General features: G+C 35.1%; 2 protein-coding genes across 7 annotated transcripts in view; one reads left to right on the top strand and one right to left on the bottom strand.

The window, feature by feature from the left end:
- The window catches only part of hiw (highwire), a 376800-nt gene that overhangs the window by 174637 nt on the left and 188591 nt on the right, over nt 1–13572 (top strand). The gene's annotated exons all lie outside the window — the stretch shown is intronic.
- The window catches only part of be (ben), a 139575-nt gene that overhangs the window by 25224 nt on the left and 100779 nt on the right, over nt 1–13572 (bottom strand). The window contains exon 7 of one of the 2 annotated variants that reach the window (XM_067784120.1): nt 1045–9505. The exons of the other annotated variant lie outside the window; for it this stretch is intronic. Coding sequence (XP_067640221.1) covers nt 8940–9505 — 566 coding nt within the window. The 3' untranslated portion in view covers nt 1045–8939. Of the gene's footprint in view, nt 1–1044; nt 9506–13572 lie in introns of those variants that run through there. 2 annotated transcript variants of the gene reach the window in all.

Here is a 13572-nt window from a genome sequence, read left to right as displayed (position 1 = left end):
ATGGACGCACAAAAACGAAGGAAAGAATTTCCCAGAATGAATGCGATGGTAGTTTCAAGCCAGGGCTCACTACTGTTGTGAAACGTGGGAACGATACTGATTATGCGAAGCCAATCCGTCAAGCGCAAGCTCTAAGAAGTAGTCCATTGGCCAAACAACAGAGTGTGAGAGAGCGAATAAGGATAATAAGTACTAGGATGAAACACAGGTACGACAAGAACAATAATTCGGAAGATTTCCGGGAGAGAGATTTGGTACTGCTATACAACCCTCACCGGCGGAAAGGTGTTCCATCAAAATTTAGGTGCAGTTAGCAAGGCCCGTACAAAGTTGTGAAGAAGATCAGTGATACCATCTACCGCATACAAACCATTGGAAAACCACGAAATAGAAGGGTGGTTCATTTCAAGATGCTAGCGGCGTTTAGATCAGGAAATCTGTCTGATCGGCACGATCTAAGTAGTCACTGGTATCTACATAAACAAATCAATCATTATGTCTTCACATATGTACATACAAGAAGCGGAGAGATGTGCACAAACACATGCATATATCTGAGATACTCACAAAAGTATGCAATCATCAGCAAAGTAGTTCTCACACATTCACATGCATAAAACTGAGATGCTCACAAAAGTATGCAATCGTCGGTTAGGGGTCACTCACATATACACGCGCATATGAGAAGCTATGAACGTGCATCTGTAGTTTATAGCTGGTGAGTTTATAGCTGGTAAACAAGTAGTAAATTCTAGAAGGAGAAACGCCTGGAAATATGCAAACGAGGAAACCGAAGAGTATAAAAGCAGCACCAGCCGAGGCATGGGCAATCAGTTAGTTTGAAGCAACCTATCGGTTGTGAAGTATCAGTGTTATTGTGAAGTACTTTAATAAAGGTCATCTTGGATTATTGAATATTAGAGTTATTTATTCAACAGTTTAGCGATACGAACGTTAGTAGAAGGTGTAAAATAAGTGGAGTTTGCACTAAATTCGTTATAATATGTACAGTGGCTTAAGCCTCCTTGTTTATTATAAAAAAAGTTATTTATGTAAATTTATATACACATATTTATTATTGTTTTTAAAGTACTTAATACCTATTTCTGTATGTTTACAAGTGAACTAAAATAAACAAAACTTAGTCTAACAATTTTATAAATTATTAATTGTTTTTTTTTTGTTATTATTATTAATCACAAGCCATTGGTGTGTGTAGTTTAAAAAAATGCCAAGAATCTATACAGAGTTTATTGTTACTGCAATACAAAATATCTTTGCCAGTTTTTTTTTAATAGTCGAATTTTAGATCCGAATTCTAGTGAAAATTTTTGTTTTTGCATTCAACTTGAACATATCTGGAAGCATATATGTAATACTCTTATAGCTGTATTTCGTTGCTAACTATTGCAGTTAAAACACTAGCTAGCTTACCGAATTGCATGAAAAGCAACAATAAAAAGTAATCGAGTTGAGTTGGCTAAGCGGTTTCAGTTGGTAATTGACTTGATTGATAGTGTTGTATAGTGTTGCATATTCAAAGATAGGGCACTATTGTGAACGAGCGAATGAAATGAACATACAAATGTGCAGATAAACAAAAATAACAAAATAACAGCGTGGTGGCAGGGTGACATACATACAAATAAACACACGCACTTCATGTATTTTGTTTTTGTAATTCTCTGGTTGAGTGTCAAAAACATACTGCGCTAGAAGTAGAAATGTTATAGCAGCTAAACAAACTAACAATTAGCTGATAAACTTCCACCATCTGTATGGTTTTGCCATAATGAAACTGTTTAGCTAGTTGAAGCGTTTTTTTCAAGCTCGCTTGCAAAAAAAAAACACCTTATATTGCTAACAGAAAATGCTCGCAATGTGTTTTGAATTCGAAATCTAAACAAGACAGCCTATAAAATTTTTGTGATTGTAGCAGCATAAGTGTGACAAGAAAAAATTTAAATTCGGGTACATTCGATTATTGAATACAAAAACAAAAACGTTTAAACAGCAATATATCGGCACTCTGATGTTTGGGAATGTACCTAGCCTTTTGTAGCAATATAGGAGTATTACATATATGCCTGGAAGCAATTCTCCTTCTATGAAGTGGTGAAATAAAAAAAAAAATTATTCAAATAAATGAACTTTTTTCACTTCATCGTTTCACAATCTTAAGCTTCCAATGTGATGCGAAATCATATCGCGAAAGTGAAGTGCAATAATTGTAGTCTTGAGCGGTTTTAAGTGGACCATGTGTGTGTGCTTCGCTTACCACACCGAAGATTCTGGGTTGGAGCCCCGGGCAAAGCAACATAAAAAAATTTAGAAACCAGTTTTTTTAATGAAAAATATAAAAGTTTCTCTAAACGGGGGTAGTGATCCAAACGGAGCAAACAATCTGAGTGTATTTCTGCCATGAATAACTTCCCAGTGAAAACTTCTTCGCCTTGCGTATGGCGTTGGGAGTAGGCGTAAAACATGTACAATTAAACCACTCACTCGTTTTTTGTTCCGTGTCACACTTTTGACGGGAATTCATAATTAGATGTGTCTAAATACACTCATGGACAAAATAATAGGTGTAAACAGCTTTCGTTCTCTATCATTACAATATTTTGCAAATGAAAACGGATTTTGTTTGGTAATATTATAAAGTATTTTGGGAAATTCCTGATAATTATTTTGCAGCTTCTGTTAACTTTCGAATATCTGTCGAATAAATAACTCAAATATTAAGTATAACAAAACGTTCTTTATTTAGACTACTTTGGGAATAGTAATTCAAAATTACAATTATCGCGTACTTCATTATAGCGTGTAAAAATCAAAACTGATTGACTATCGCTTGCACCGCGCTGCTCTTATGCTCTCAGTTAGTCTCGTTCACCTATTTCTCCTAAGGTCTGGACTTTTCACGAACATGTCTGTGGCATTACCAGAATACGCCTTACATACAAGGTATTTGTATTTATGTATATATCAGAACGAGTCTCACTTTCTATGCACTTTTTATGCATAACCAAATATTGACCACACGCAGGCAAGTCATAGCGGCATAGATAAGTTATGTTGACCTCAGCGGGGAGTCGTATCTGTTTACAGTTGTTAACCCTTACTCAATTTGTCACACCGACCAACCCACGTATCGATCAGCATGACTGATCGACAGCGTCGGTTTGTCAATGTGCACTGCCAAAACATTCAGACATATATCTAATTGCATTGCAGTTATAAGTAGGTCAGTGAAGTAAATGCTGACTTTACATATCCATATTAGTAATGTAAATACTTTTAGTTTAATTGTATTAGCATAATCGTGTATGTGTAAGTTAAGAAATTTCTGTATAAAAAGAAAGGCATTTATTTAATAAAGGCAATAATTTTCTAACGCTATAATTGAGCGGACCTTTTAATTTTATTTAGTACATTATATGTCTTCTGGAGCAGTTGTATCTCATACTTGGTTATTTATTTACATGTATATCTGTAGTTTATGTTTTCTATGTTTTATAGCTATATGCGTGTGCATGTGTGAGTAACAGCTTCTGCTCTTAGCAGAATGATAATGTGATGTGTGACTGTTTCTCTTTAAAACTCCGACACACAAGCAGTTTTTCATTTAGATGAGTTCAACACAAGCTTATGCATTATGAGTAGATTGCACGTATTTTATGGAGAACGGTAAAACGGAAAAGTAGCCAACTCCCAAATTTTGTTGCAAGCAAAACATAAGAAGAAGAATTTGGCATATGCTTTGTTTAAGGGTGTTAGCACACTTTCCAAGTGAAATTATTTTTCCCACTGCTTGGTAACTTTTCTAACATTTTTCGCAAATAAAAACTGCAATATAACAATCGAATGCGACACAAAATATGTTAGCAAGTATTTTTGTTGTATAGGGAAAATGTTTATAACAGTGCTTCACGAAATTTTGTATTTGAATTGGCAAGGCGTAATAAACTTAAATTGACAAGTCTGAAGTTCCTTCATATTTACAAACGCAACATCTTGGTTGATTGTGGCGATGTTTTGGAATGCATAAGCTTGTGTTAAACGCATCTATATGAAAAATGTCATTGTGCCGCGGCCTTTATTCTTGCGCTTATCTGATAACTACATATGTGTATGTGAAATAATCTCTTCGCAGCTGCTTCAAGCTGCTGGTTATTTGTGAGAAATATTCCTCGTTGCCTTTTATGTATGTGTGTTAATGGCTTACTGTCGTTGTGTTTATTTACTAACAACAAGGTGATGTTAGAAATGCTAATATTCGCCACAATAAACAGTGATTTCTAAAAATAAGTTTCATACACCTATTATTTTGACCGACGAAATTTTGTTTCTTATGATACAGTTTTCTTAAAAATGGATGAATTATAAAGATTTTCATATAACTTTTTAATATAAGCAACTAAAATGTTTAATATTACCACACAAAATTCGTTTTCATTTGCAAAAGCTTGTAATGATAGAGAACAATAGCTGTGTGCACCTATAATTTCGCCCGCGAGTGTGTATCGGGTATCTGTTACGTTTTAGTTTCTTGCTTGAAAACCCAAAATCATAACGTTGAAAGCGATCGATGTTCAAGAGAATGCTTCTCTCTACAGGTTCTTGAGCTGAAATCTAGCTTTAAATAAGCACATTGTTTTATTAACTTATTTTTTATTTGCTATAAAGAAGGTAATATGAGTGTGTTAAAAAAATGAGATCTGATCATAAACATTTCAATTCAGAACTATGGCAGTTCTTGTAATCCCTTCAAAATTTTTCAATTAATTTACTTTTCCTGATATTCTCCACTTGATAGTTTTACAAAACTGATATCGTATTGAGTTGAAGGGAGAAATCCGTCAAAACTGGGAAACCAATAGATATTTTTCATATTGTAGTTTAACCGGAAATGTTTTTTTTGTTTAATAATCAAAAAATAATGTCGGCCACCGTGGTGTGATGGTAGCGTGCTCCGCCTTCCACACCGAATGCTCTGGGTTCACACCCCGGGCAAAGCAACATCAAAATTTTAGAAATAAGGTTTTTCAATTAGAAGAAAATTTTTCTAAGCGGGGTCGCCCCTCGGCAGTGTTTGGCAAGCACTCCGAGTGTATTTCTGCCATGGAAAGCTCTCAGTGTAAACTCATCTACCTCGCAGATGCCGTTCGGAGTCGGCATAAAAAAAAAACACAAGTAGGTCCCGTCCGGCCAATTTGTAGGAAAAATTAAAATGGGGCACGGCGCAAATTGGAAGAGAAGCTCGACCTAAAATCTCTTTCGTGGTTATCGCGCCTTACATTTATTTTTTTATAATCAAAAAATCAAACATCTGGTAATTTGTATTTTCTTAACGTGATGTTTATAAAATTGGTTAAGTATGAATATAATTATTTGATATTCCTACATCCTTACGATGTTAAACCTTCAGTTCAAATTTGCTCGACTTAGGAGTCTCCTTAAAAATCGGGTGCTTACTTCATTTAAGAATAAAAATTTATAAAAAGCCGATCAAATTTGAGCTATATTGCTTTCCTCACCTGCGAGTTAATGGGTTCACCGAGAAATCGTTGTCATACTAATTTTATGGTTGTATCGGAGGGCTTTTTCGTCCTTCTTGACTTCTTGATTGCCGAATTTTTTCCTAACGGAAATGAGTTTCTGGGAGGCTGGACCTCTTCAATCAGGTGCCTGTTGGAATGCCCAGGTTTCAGCTGCAAATTTTACTCTTTGGTTTTGTTTTAAGACCAGAGGTGTATACAAGTTTCTATTTATTGATTTTTAAACTTTTTGGTTTTGTTTAAAACAATTTCGAGATTTTAGACTTGTTGTTCAAAAAGTTGAAAATTTAATGAAATAAAAAAAAAAAAACGCAGTACTAAATTGAGGGATTTCAATTTAGTACAACAAAGTTTTGAACAATTGCTTAATCTGAGGAACGATTTGAAATTTCTTTCAACTTCGTAATAGCATACATCATCGTTCAATTATTGAAAAGAGCTTCATGATCCCCGAGCTGAGGTATAGAGGTAGTGTGCTGCCTACCATATCATCAGTTAAGATAAATTATTTATGTTGGAGTTTCTTTGCCACGTGGAAAACAAAAAGATTATGGGTTGTATCTCAAAGAGGCATCTCCCTATCGGTATGACGATTTATCTTTTTTGAACAACTTATTACTTATTGTCATGAAGCGCACAGTAGAGGTTTACGCCGATAATTTTATCGGCGGCGGCGGCGGCGTAGGCGGCGGCGTAGGCTCTATTCTATACCAGTGGCGGCAGTGTGGATGGCGCGCCGGCGTATGCCGGTGTTCTTACTTTAAAAAGCTTGATTCTTCTATTTAAAAACATAATATTTAGGAAAGGGTTTCTTTGTATGTATTTAAGGAAATCAACGTTTTGGCCATTTCGGAAAAATCCGGAGGTTTGCCTCAAATTCTCGCACACCGTTCAAAAATTTTCAGGAGTAGCTCCTTGCCGAGGAATTGTCCCTCGTTTGCTTACTCCAGAGAGGCTTCGAACCTAACCCCGGTCTTTGGAATTGGTATTGCTGCGTCTGCTGAAAAGAAATAGAGATACATAAAATAGTCACACTTTTGTCTGTATATCTCGTGCAAAGAGTAGTTTCACCTAGGATTAACTCGTAATAATCGTCGCGAACACAACTTCTTTAAATCATTTTAATAATAAAATAATACTCATGACTCTCGTGGCACAGGGCACTTCCAGTTTTTTCGGCTGTTTTTACGAGCTACAATTTCCGATGTGCGAGCAGTAGCAATCGCGACCACCAGTCGCTACCACGCCTCCTGACCCTCACACCATATGCCAGCACCGAAACTATAGGACTGCGGCTTCGAACTCATACCTTCGTCGACATCATTTTCCTAGAAGCTCTAAGTGTAGCTCCGAAGGCTTTCCAACGGATGCATTGAAACGTTAGGGAGTAACTATTCGGCCAATGATCATAAGTAGTATAAGTAGATGTCATTACGTAATGGGTGAAAATCGTATAATCCTCTACATAATTAAAATTTTACAAGGACCCTGGATAAAATTTTTTAAATGTAGACAAAAATTTGCAGACGTTTGTGTTCACAACATTGATTTCAATAAATATTTTTAGTTGAAAGATGTTAATTGCTGTTTTCCGGCCTTATGATATAAGATTATGGATGATCGCGTAGCTTCAGTTTTCACACTAGTTCGACTGTCCTCTACGTTAGGGTAGTAGCAAACACGGTCATTAGTTCGACTGTCTTGGGAAAGCTTTTGCTTCACCACTTTGAGTGTTCTTGCGATGGACAAAGCTCCACCTGGTAAATATATGTGCCTACGTATTCACATTTGCAAAAGTAGCCGTAACATGTAGGTGTTATTTAAACTTGGTTGATAGGCTATAATCAATGTGATTCACTCCATGGGACTAGTTTTGGATAGGGCCGCCAACCGGGAGACTTGGGAGCTGAAGGATGAAGTGTGAAAATCAAATTTAACATTGCAGACGCTATTGTACAGTTTCACCAATAAACAACAGATGTTTGAATGTAAACCCAAGTGCTTTTTCAAACCATTCTCTTACGTACATATATCGTCAACTTAAGTATGAGGTAAGAATCATTACAAAGCAGTATTTATGCCACTAGAAGCCACTCAGGATTTTGCATCACTGATTTCGCTTTTCTTTCAGCCAATCACAATATAAATTTTTTTTTTCAAAAATCGGCACCTTTTTGGGTAGTTTTGCTTTTTTTTAACAACTTGAGGACAAAACATGTTCGCCTTGGGTCATTTTATTTGAATTAATTGTTCATTATTAATAAAAAAAAAAAAAAATATGCGATGTGATAGTAATTTATTATGTAACTTTTCTTTTAATGTTTTTTGTTGTAATAACTTAGTGAATTGAGTGATGCAAAGTCCGTGTTATGCTGACATCGAAAATGCCTGTTTTTTTTTTTAAATAACCTTTGAACAGTCAGAACTTTCGACCATATCCGAACAATTTTCTACATGAGCAATAAATGACCTAAACAGCCGTAAACGAGTAGAAAATATAGTAACTCGCGGGACGCCGCCGCCGTCGCGCCGTTATTTTTGACATTCGGCGGCGGCGTTCATCGGTGGCGTATATCTCTAGCGCACAGTCGCAAAAGGTCAAAGCATTGCTTTAAATCACATTTGCGATTTATGGAAATACATTTAACCTTCCCCGAATTTCAGTTGGCCTATTGTAAAACCTAGGTTGCTTGTGCTCTAAGCTCCTCAACTTGCAGCTCGAAATTTGTTGGCACTGAAGCGTGGAAAATTAAATTATTATTAAATTTTAATTAGAGTTGCCAGAAAGTCACTGAACATATTTATTGAATTCCCATATCAGCACCAAAGCTTGACTTGAAGTCATAAAACTTTCTTTGTTCGACGAATAAAGCTTTCCAGTGTCAGAAATTGTGGCATACATATAGACGCATTTTATATCTCTTCTCAGACATGTTTTTTAGTTTAGAGCTTAATTCCGAATTTGATTAAAAGATTATGTTGATCACATATATACCTAACTATTGCGAATAGTTTACACTATATGTATTACACATTCTTAGATACAACTTTTAAAGCTAATGCTCCAAATATTATGTGACTATAGGGCGCGAGCGCATAGAAAAATACATAGATACTGCTCTCAAAAATTCTCAACGATTTTCACCTATTTGCTGCAATATATCCTCCTTATATGTATGTATCCTCTTACATGCAATGAAGCATACTTTTAGGCTAATTGAGTTAAAAATGATACACCTAAAAGTATGCTTAGCATTTGGATATAGCCAAGCATTTAATAACAAGAATCCCCTTTTTTATGCTCTTACATTAAATGAAGCATAATTTTGGCCTAATTGAGTTTATTACATTGTGCATTTTCACATATGTAACATCTCGCTATTATGCATCCGCATACAATATTTCATCGATTTTCACAGTCTCATTGCTACCACCCGAATGATCTGAACCCGTATCCGGTGGCAATGCAGCCGCTCCATGCATATCCATATCAGTCTCATCCAATTCGGGTGTGGCTAAGCGCGCGAATGTGGAGGCGGGTGTGGGTAATGGTCGCTTATGACTAATATCCGGTGCTGTATAAACAGGTGGTGCTACTAAATGTTTACTGGGTAAACGCTGCGCAGCATTTGGCAGGTGAAAATTTGTCATATTTTGTAATTCATGTGCCATACGTTTGACATTTGATGGCGGTAAAGCTGGTCTGCCATCACCACTATTGATAGACGTACCACTATAGGAGGGGCCTGACGTCTTATGTGCTTGATAAAACGGTTGTTGATAGTTGTTGTTATTGAAATTGTTGTTGCTAATGCTGGACGGAAGATGTGAGCGTGACGCTGCTGTCGGCATGGACGGTTGTTGTAATGACACTTTATTGCTGTTGTTATTGTAGTTGAATTGATGTGTTGGCGGCGCATAAGGTGGTAAACGTTGTGCATAATCAGCTGTTGGGAATAGAAATTGTTAGTGTAATTATAAAAATATACATAGCGAAGTAGTATTAGCATTTTGAAAATACAGAAGGCTAATGGAAGATCGATCGATTTTGGTGGGCGGTTGGCAAATCTTATGTACCCTATTTCGGAAAATAGTTGTTGAACGCTTCAACAACGCTCAATTTAAATGAATTTTGAGCTAAGACAAGACGATCAAAATGAGTTTATGGAAAAAGGCGCCATTCAACCGAAACCTTACATTTAAGGCTTAGGTACTCGAAGGATATTCTAAGATAAGTTGTTTTTCGATAGGACAATTTCAAACCCACAATCAAGATTAAGCGACCCTTCACTTAGCCTTCAGTAAAAAGTTTGTATGTTTAGTATATATATTTTTATTGTTTTTGTGTGAAAATGAGTTCCATTCTGTGTTATCTACAATCACCATTGTTAGAGACAGGTAACAGAGCGGGAGAGAGAGAGACTATGGGGCAGTTAAATCCGACACCAATATAAGACTACTTTTTCTACATAATTGCTAAATACGATGATTAATAAAAAATGTAAAACTTTGGGGTTGAATACCTGATTTGTTTGTGATCTTTTGTTTTGTTTTTTTGTTTTGCTTCAGCATCCAGTTTTTTCCACATGAATATAGTGTTCTTGGGGGAGTAAAATACATATTTGCATACTTAGTTGAACAAACAATTTATCTAAAGTTCGTTCAGCCTCAAATTTTACAATCATTTTTTTATAGGTATTTTGAAAGATTTGCCACGTTTTCAGAATCATCGGCGGTTGTAACATAATTAGAACTCAGCAAGAAATAGCTACAAATATAATATTGTACCATACGTTGATCCAAGTGGTGAATTTCAAACAAAAAAAATGTTTCAAAAATCATTTTAAATTTCAAAACTCTCAATGTTAGTAATATACAAAATCCCCAAAATAAAGACTAAATACTTAATAAATTGTTTAGATTTTAGGCCGAATTCGTTGTGTTGCATCTAAAGGCTATTCGAAATTGAAGCTGGATTTTGTTCGAAGTTGTTACGAGACTTGAATGAGGGGATTGACGCGACTTCGTTATGAATCTGTAGAAACATCAGCGTGATTTACACACTGAGCTGTTACGTACAACAAAATATGCTCGGCAATATTCAACTACTTTCAATTCATTACACACTTGAACAACCGGCGCGACGCGTCGTCTTATTGTATCAAACCATTTTTTGTTTAAGAGATCGAGCCATAAGCAAAAAAGTAATCTCACCGTTTTTTTCGAAGTTAGTCTACTAAATATAGGTATGGGCTTTCGAACTTCGAAATTGAAATTACCCTACTTAAACTTTTTTGTTGTAAAAAAGTGAGTGCACAATTTTGCATACATCGAAATGTTCGAAAACTTCGAAGGCTTTAAGATGTTGAATTCGAATGCGGAAAAGAAATTCTGAATACTTTATTTGAAAAATACACCACACTTCAAAAATATACACAAGTATTTGAAAACTTTTTTGTGTTCTATGTTCGAATTTTTTGAAAACTTCGAATATTTTAAAATGGTGAATTGGAATGTACAAGAGAAATTTTGACTGAGTGGAATATTACCCTATTTCGCGGGCCGTTTTGAAGAACCCCCCTTTTTCAGAATTTGTTTGAGAACGACCCATCTGAGTATAAATTCAATACATATTTAACGTTAGGTAGGGTGTTAATGAAAATATGTTAGACAGGGCATTTGTCATTATAATTCTGAAAAAGAACGTTTTTGAAACAAATCCTGAAATAAAGCGTTTTTGAAAAATATTCTCAGATAAGACCTTTTCGAACTGAGCCGAAATAGGGTGATATTCTACTCAGCAGTCAATAACTACTTTAAAAATGTGTTAAATGAAATATGAGTATGTATAAATTGTTGCTCAAATTTCGAAGTACTCAAAAATCTCATTTATATGGCCAGAAATTTATGTTTTTGACACAATCGCAACAAAATGGCGGGACTTAAGGATGAAGTTTGGACACAGATGGCCTCCATTTCTGGGAACCAATTTTTTAAAATCGTTAGAACTATGAGCTTAACAGGCTTAAATATACCAACAAAGTTAGATAGTTAGGTCATTTATGTCGAGATATTAGCAATCTTCCCTCTATCTTTCCCACTATTGAGAACCAAAGGGGAGCAAAGGGGAAAATTGTTTATTTTTTTTTTTAAACTACACTTGATTGGGAAAAAATTTCGTATGTTTAATGGTGTGTTCAATTTTTTAAGAATTAATGAGCTTATTTATTTTGGTTTAGTTTAGAAAAACACTTGAATAACAATCATTATTTACCGGTGTTAAGCTAATTAATTCTTAAAAATCTGAAAAAAATGTCCATTAAGTCGAAAAATATATCTCGATTTCCGGGTTTTAATTGCTATCTTTTTCAGTTTAACGACTTATTAATAACAACTTATTAATAACCGCTAGCTATATTTTGTTTATCGGTAAACAGTAATTAATATCTTATACATTAAGAAGCAATAGGGTTCCTCCCCCTTAAGCAATAAGAGGGTATCATTCTCTTTTTGATACTCGTTCGAAGCTCTCGCAGTATACTTTCGTATTCTCTAAGCAATTCCACTATATGAGCGGCTGAGTAAGAGATGACCCCGTCTCGGTGGCGCTTAGAAAAAATCCTATCTCTGCTAACTTTTGAAGCACGTCCTATATCCACGGTTGGTACACCAACCAATTCACAAACATTAACATAACGATTAGGAGGCTTTGCTTTACTTCAAAAACCAAAATAAAGTGTACTTTTAGGTATTACATTTTCACATTTCTAGTATAAGTCTATATGTTGCAAAAACCAAAAGTTTGGAACTTGTTTTTTGCTCACAAAACTCTTAATTTCAGCATTGTATTGTTGATTTTAATTGAATAAAATATGTAGTACAGTTAATGCCCCGTCACATAAGACTTTTGATGCAGCATCTTGCACTGACATATGAGTAAATTACATGTATTTGCATGTAGAGCGACAAATAGCCTCTCGACAGCGCCATCTGACATGAAAAAGTAGCCAACTTCGTACTTTTGTTGCAAACAAAGGATAAGAAGAATAATTTGACATTACTTTGGCTACGAGTGCTGTCAGACTTTGCAAATCTAACTATTTTCGCCGCGCGTTGGTACGTTTCTATTAACAATCAAACATTTTTCTATTCTCAAACAAAAACTGCATTTTATAATAGTGCTTCGCGAAATTTTTTTTATGTGAATGGGCTAACTGAAATAAGTTTTAACTACTAAGTCTGAAGTTCTTTTATATTTACAAACGCAACATCTTGAGCGATTGTGGCAATATTTGCGTTTGCATCAAAATTTATGAGCATGAGAAATTTCACTGTGACGCGGCCATTAGGTTTTAGTAAGGAACGATTTAAAAATTTGCGTAAATTGAGTAAATAATAAATGAAATTAAGCAGTTATTCAAAGCAATTTTGTGAATGCCTACTTTTTCTTAAACGCTAAAACTTCATACCAGAGCCTAGACTGAGTAGGTGTGAGTTTTGGAAAACACCCATTTACTGAATCTATTCTCAGGCCTCAGATTAAATAACATTTAATTAGGTACTAGAAATAAGTCAACACTGTTGTTATTGAAATTAAGGGGTTCTGCTTGTACCTGCGGGCATAGTTTTATACAAACCACTTCTGTCTGAATCAAATCTCTTTTGTATTTGCTTTTAAAAACTGAATTTTTATTTATAGCACTTCGTTTCACATTCATAAAGTTATAGCTTTCTAACAATGTTTCTGCCTTACTTCAAGGTATAATATATGTATCTTGTGCCAAGATACTTAGTTTTCAAGTATCTTGCTTGACTTAACAACACAATAGTCCTGGGATTCCTTGAACTCATTGAGCTGCTTTGAGCTGTTTGAGAATTATTTAAATATCGACGTGCTAAACGAGTAGTAACGCTTTCAAAATTTTTACATAGAGTTTTTTTGTAAAAAATTTTGAAAGTGTTGCTTTTTGTGTGGAACGTGGATATATTCTTTCACAAACTCTCAATATCTCTC

This window comes from Eurosta solidaginis, chromosome 4 (genome assembly GCF_040869045.1).
Source record: "Eurosta solidaginis isolate ZX-2024a chromosome 4, ASM4086904v1, whole genome shotgun sequence".
Classification (NCBI taxonomy): domain Eukaryota; kingdom Metazoa; phylum Arthropoda; class Insecta; order Diptera; family Tephritidae; genus Eurosta; species Eurosta solidaginis.
This window is presented reverse-complemented; position numbering and strand designations above follow the sequence as displayed.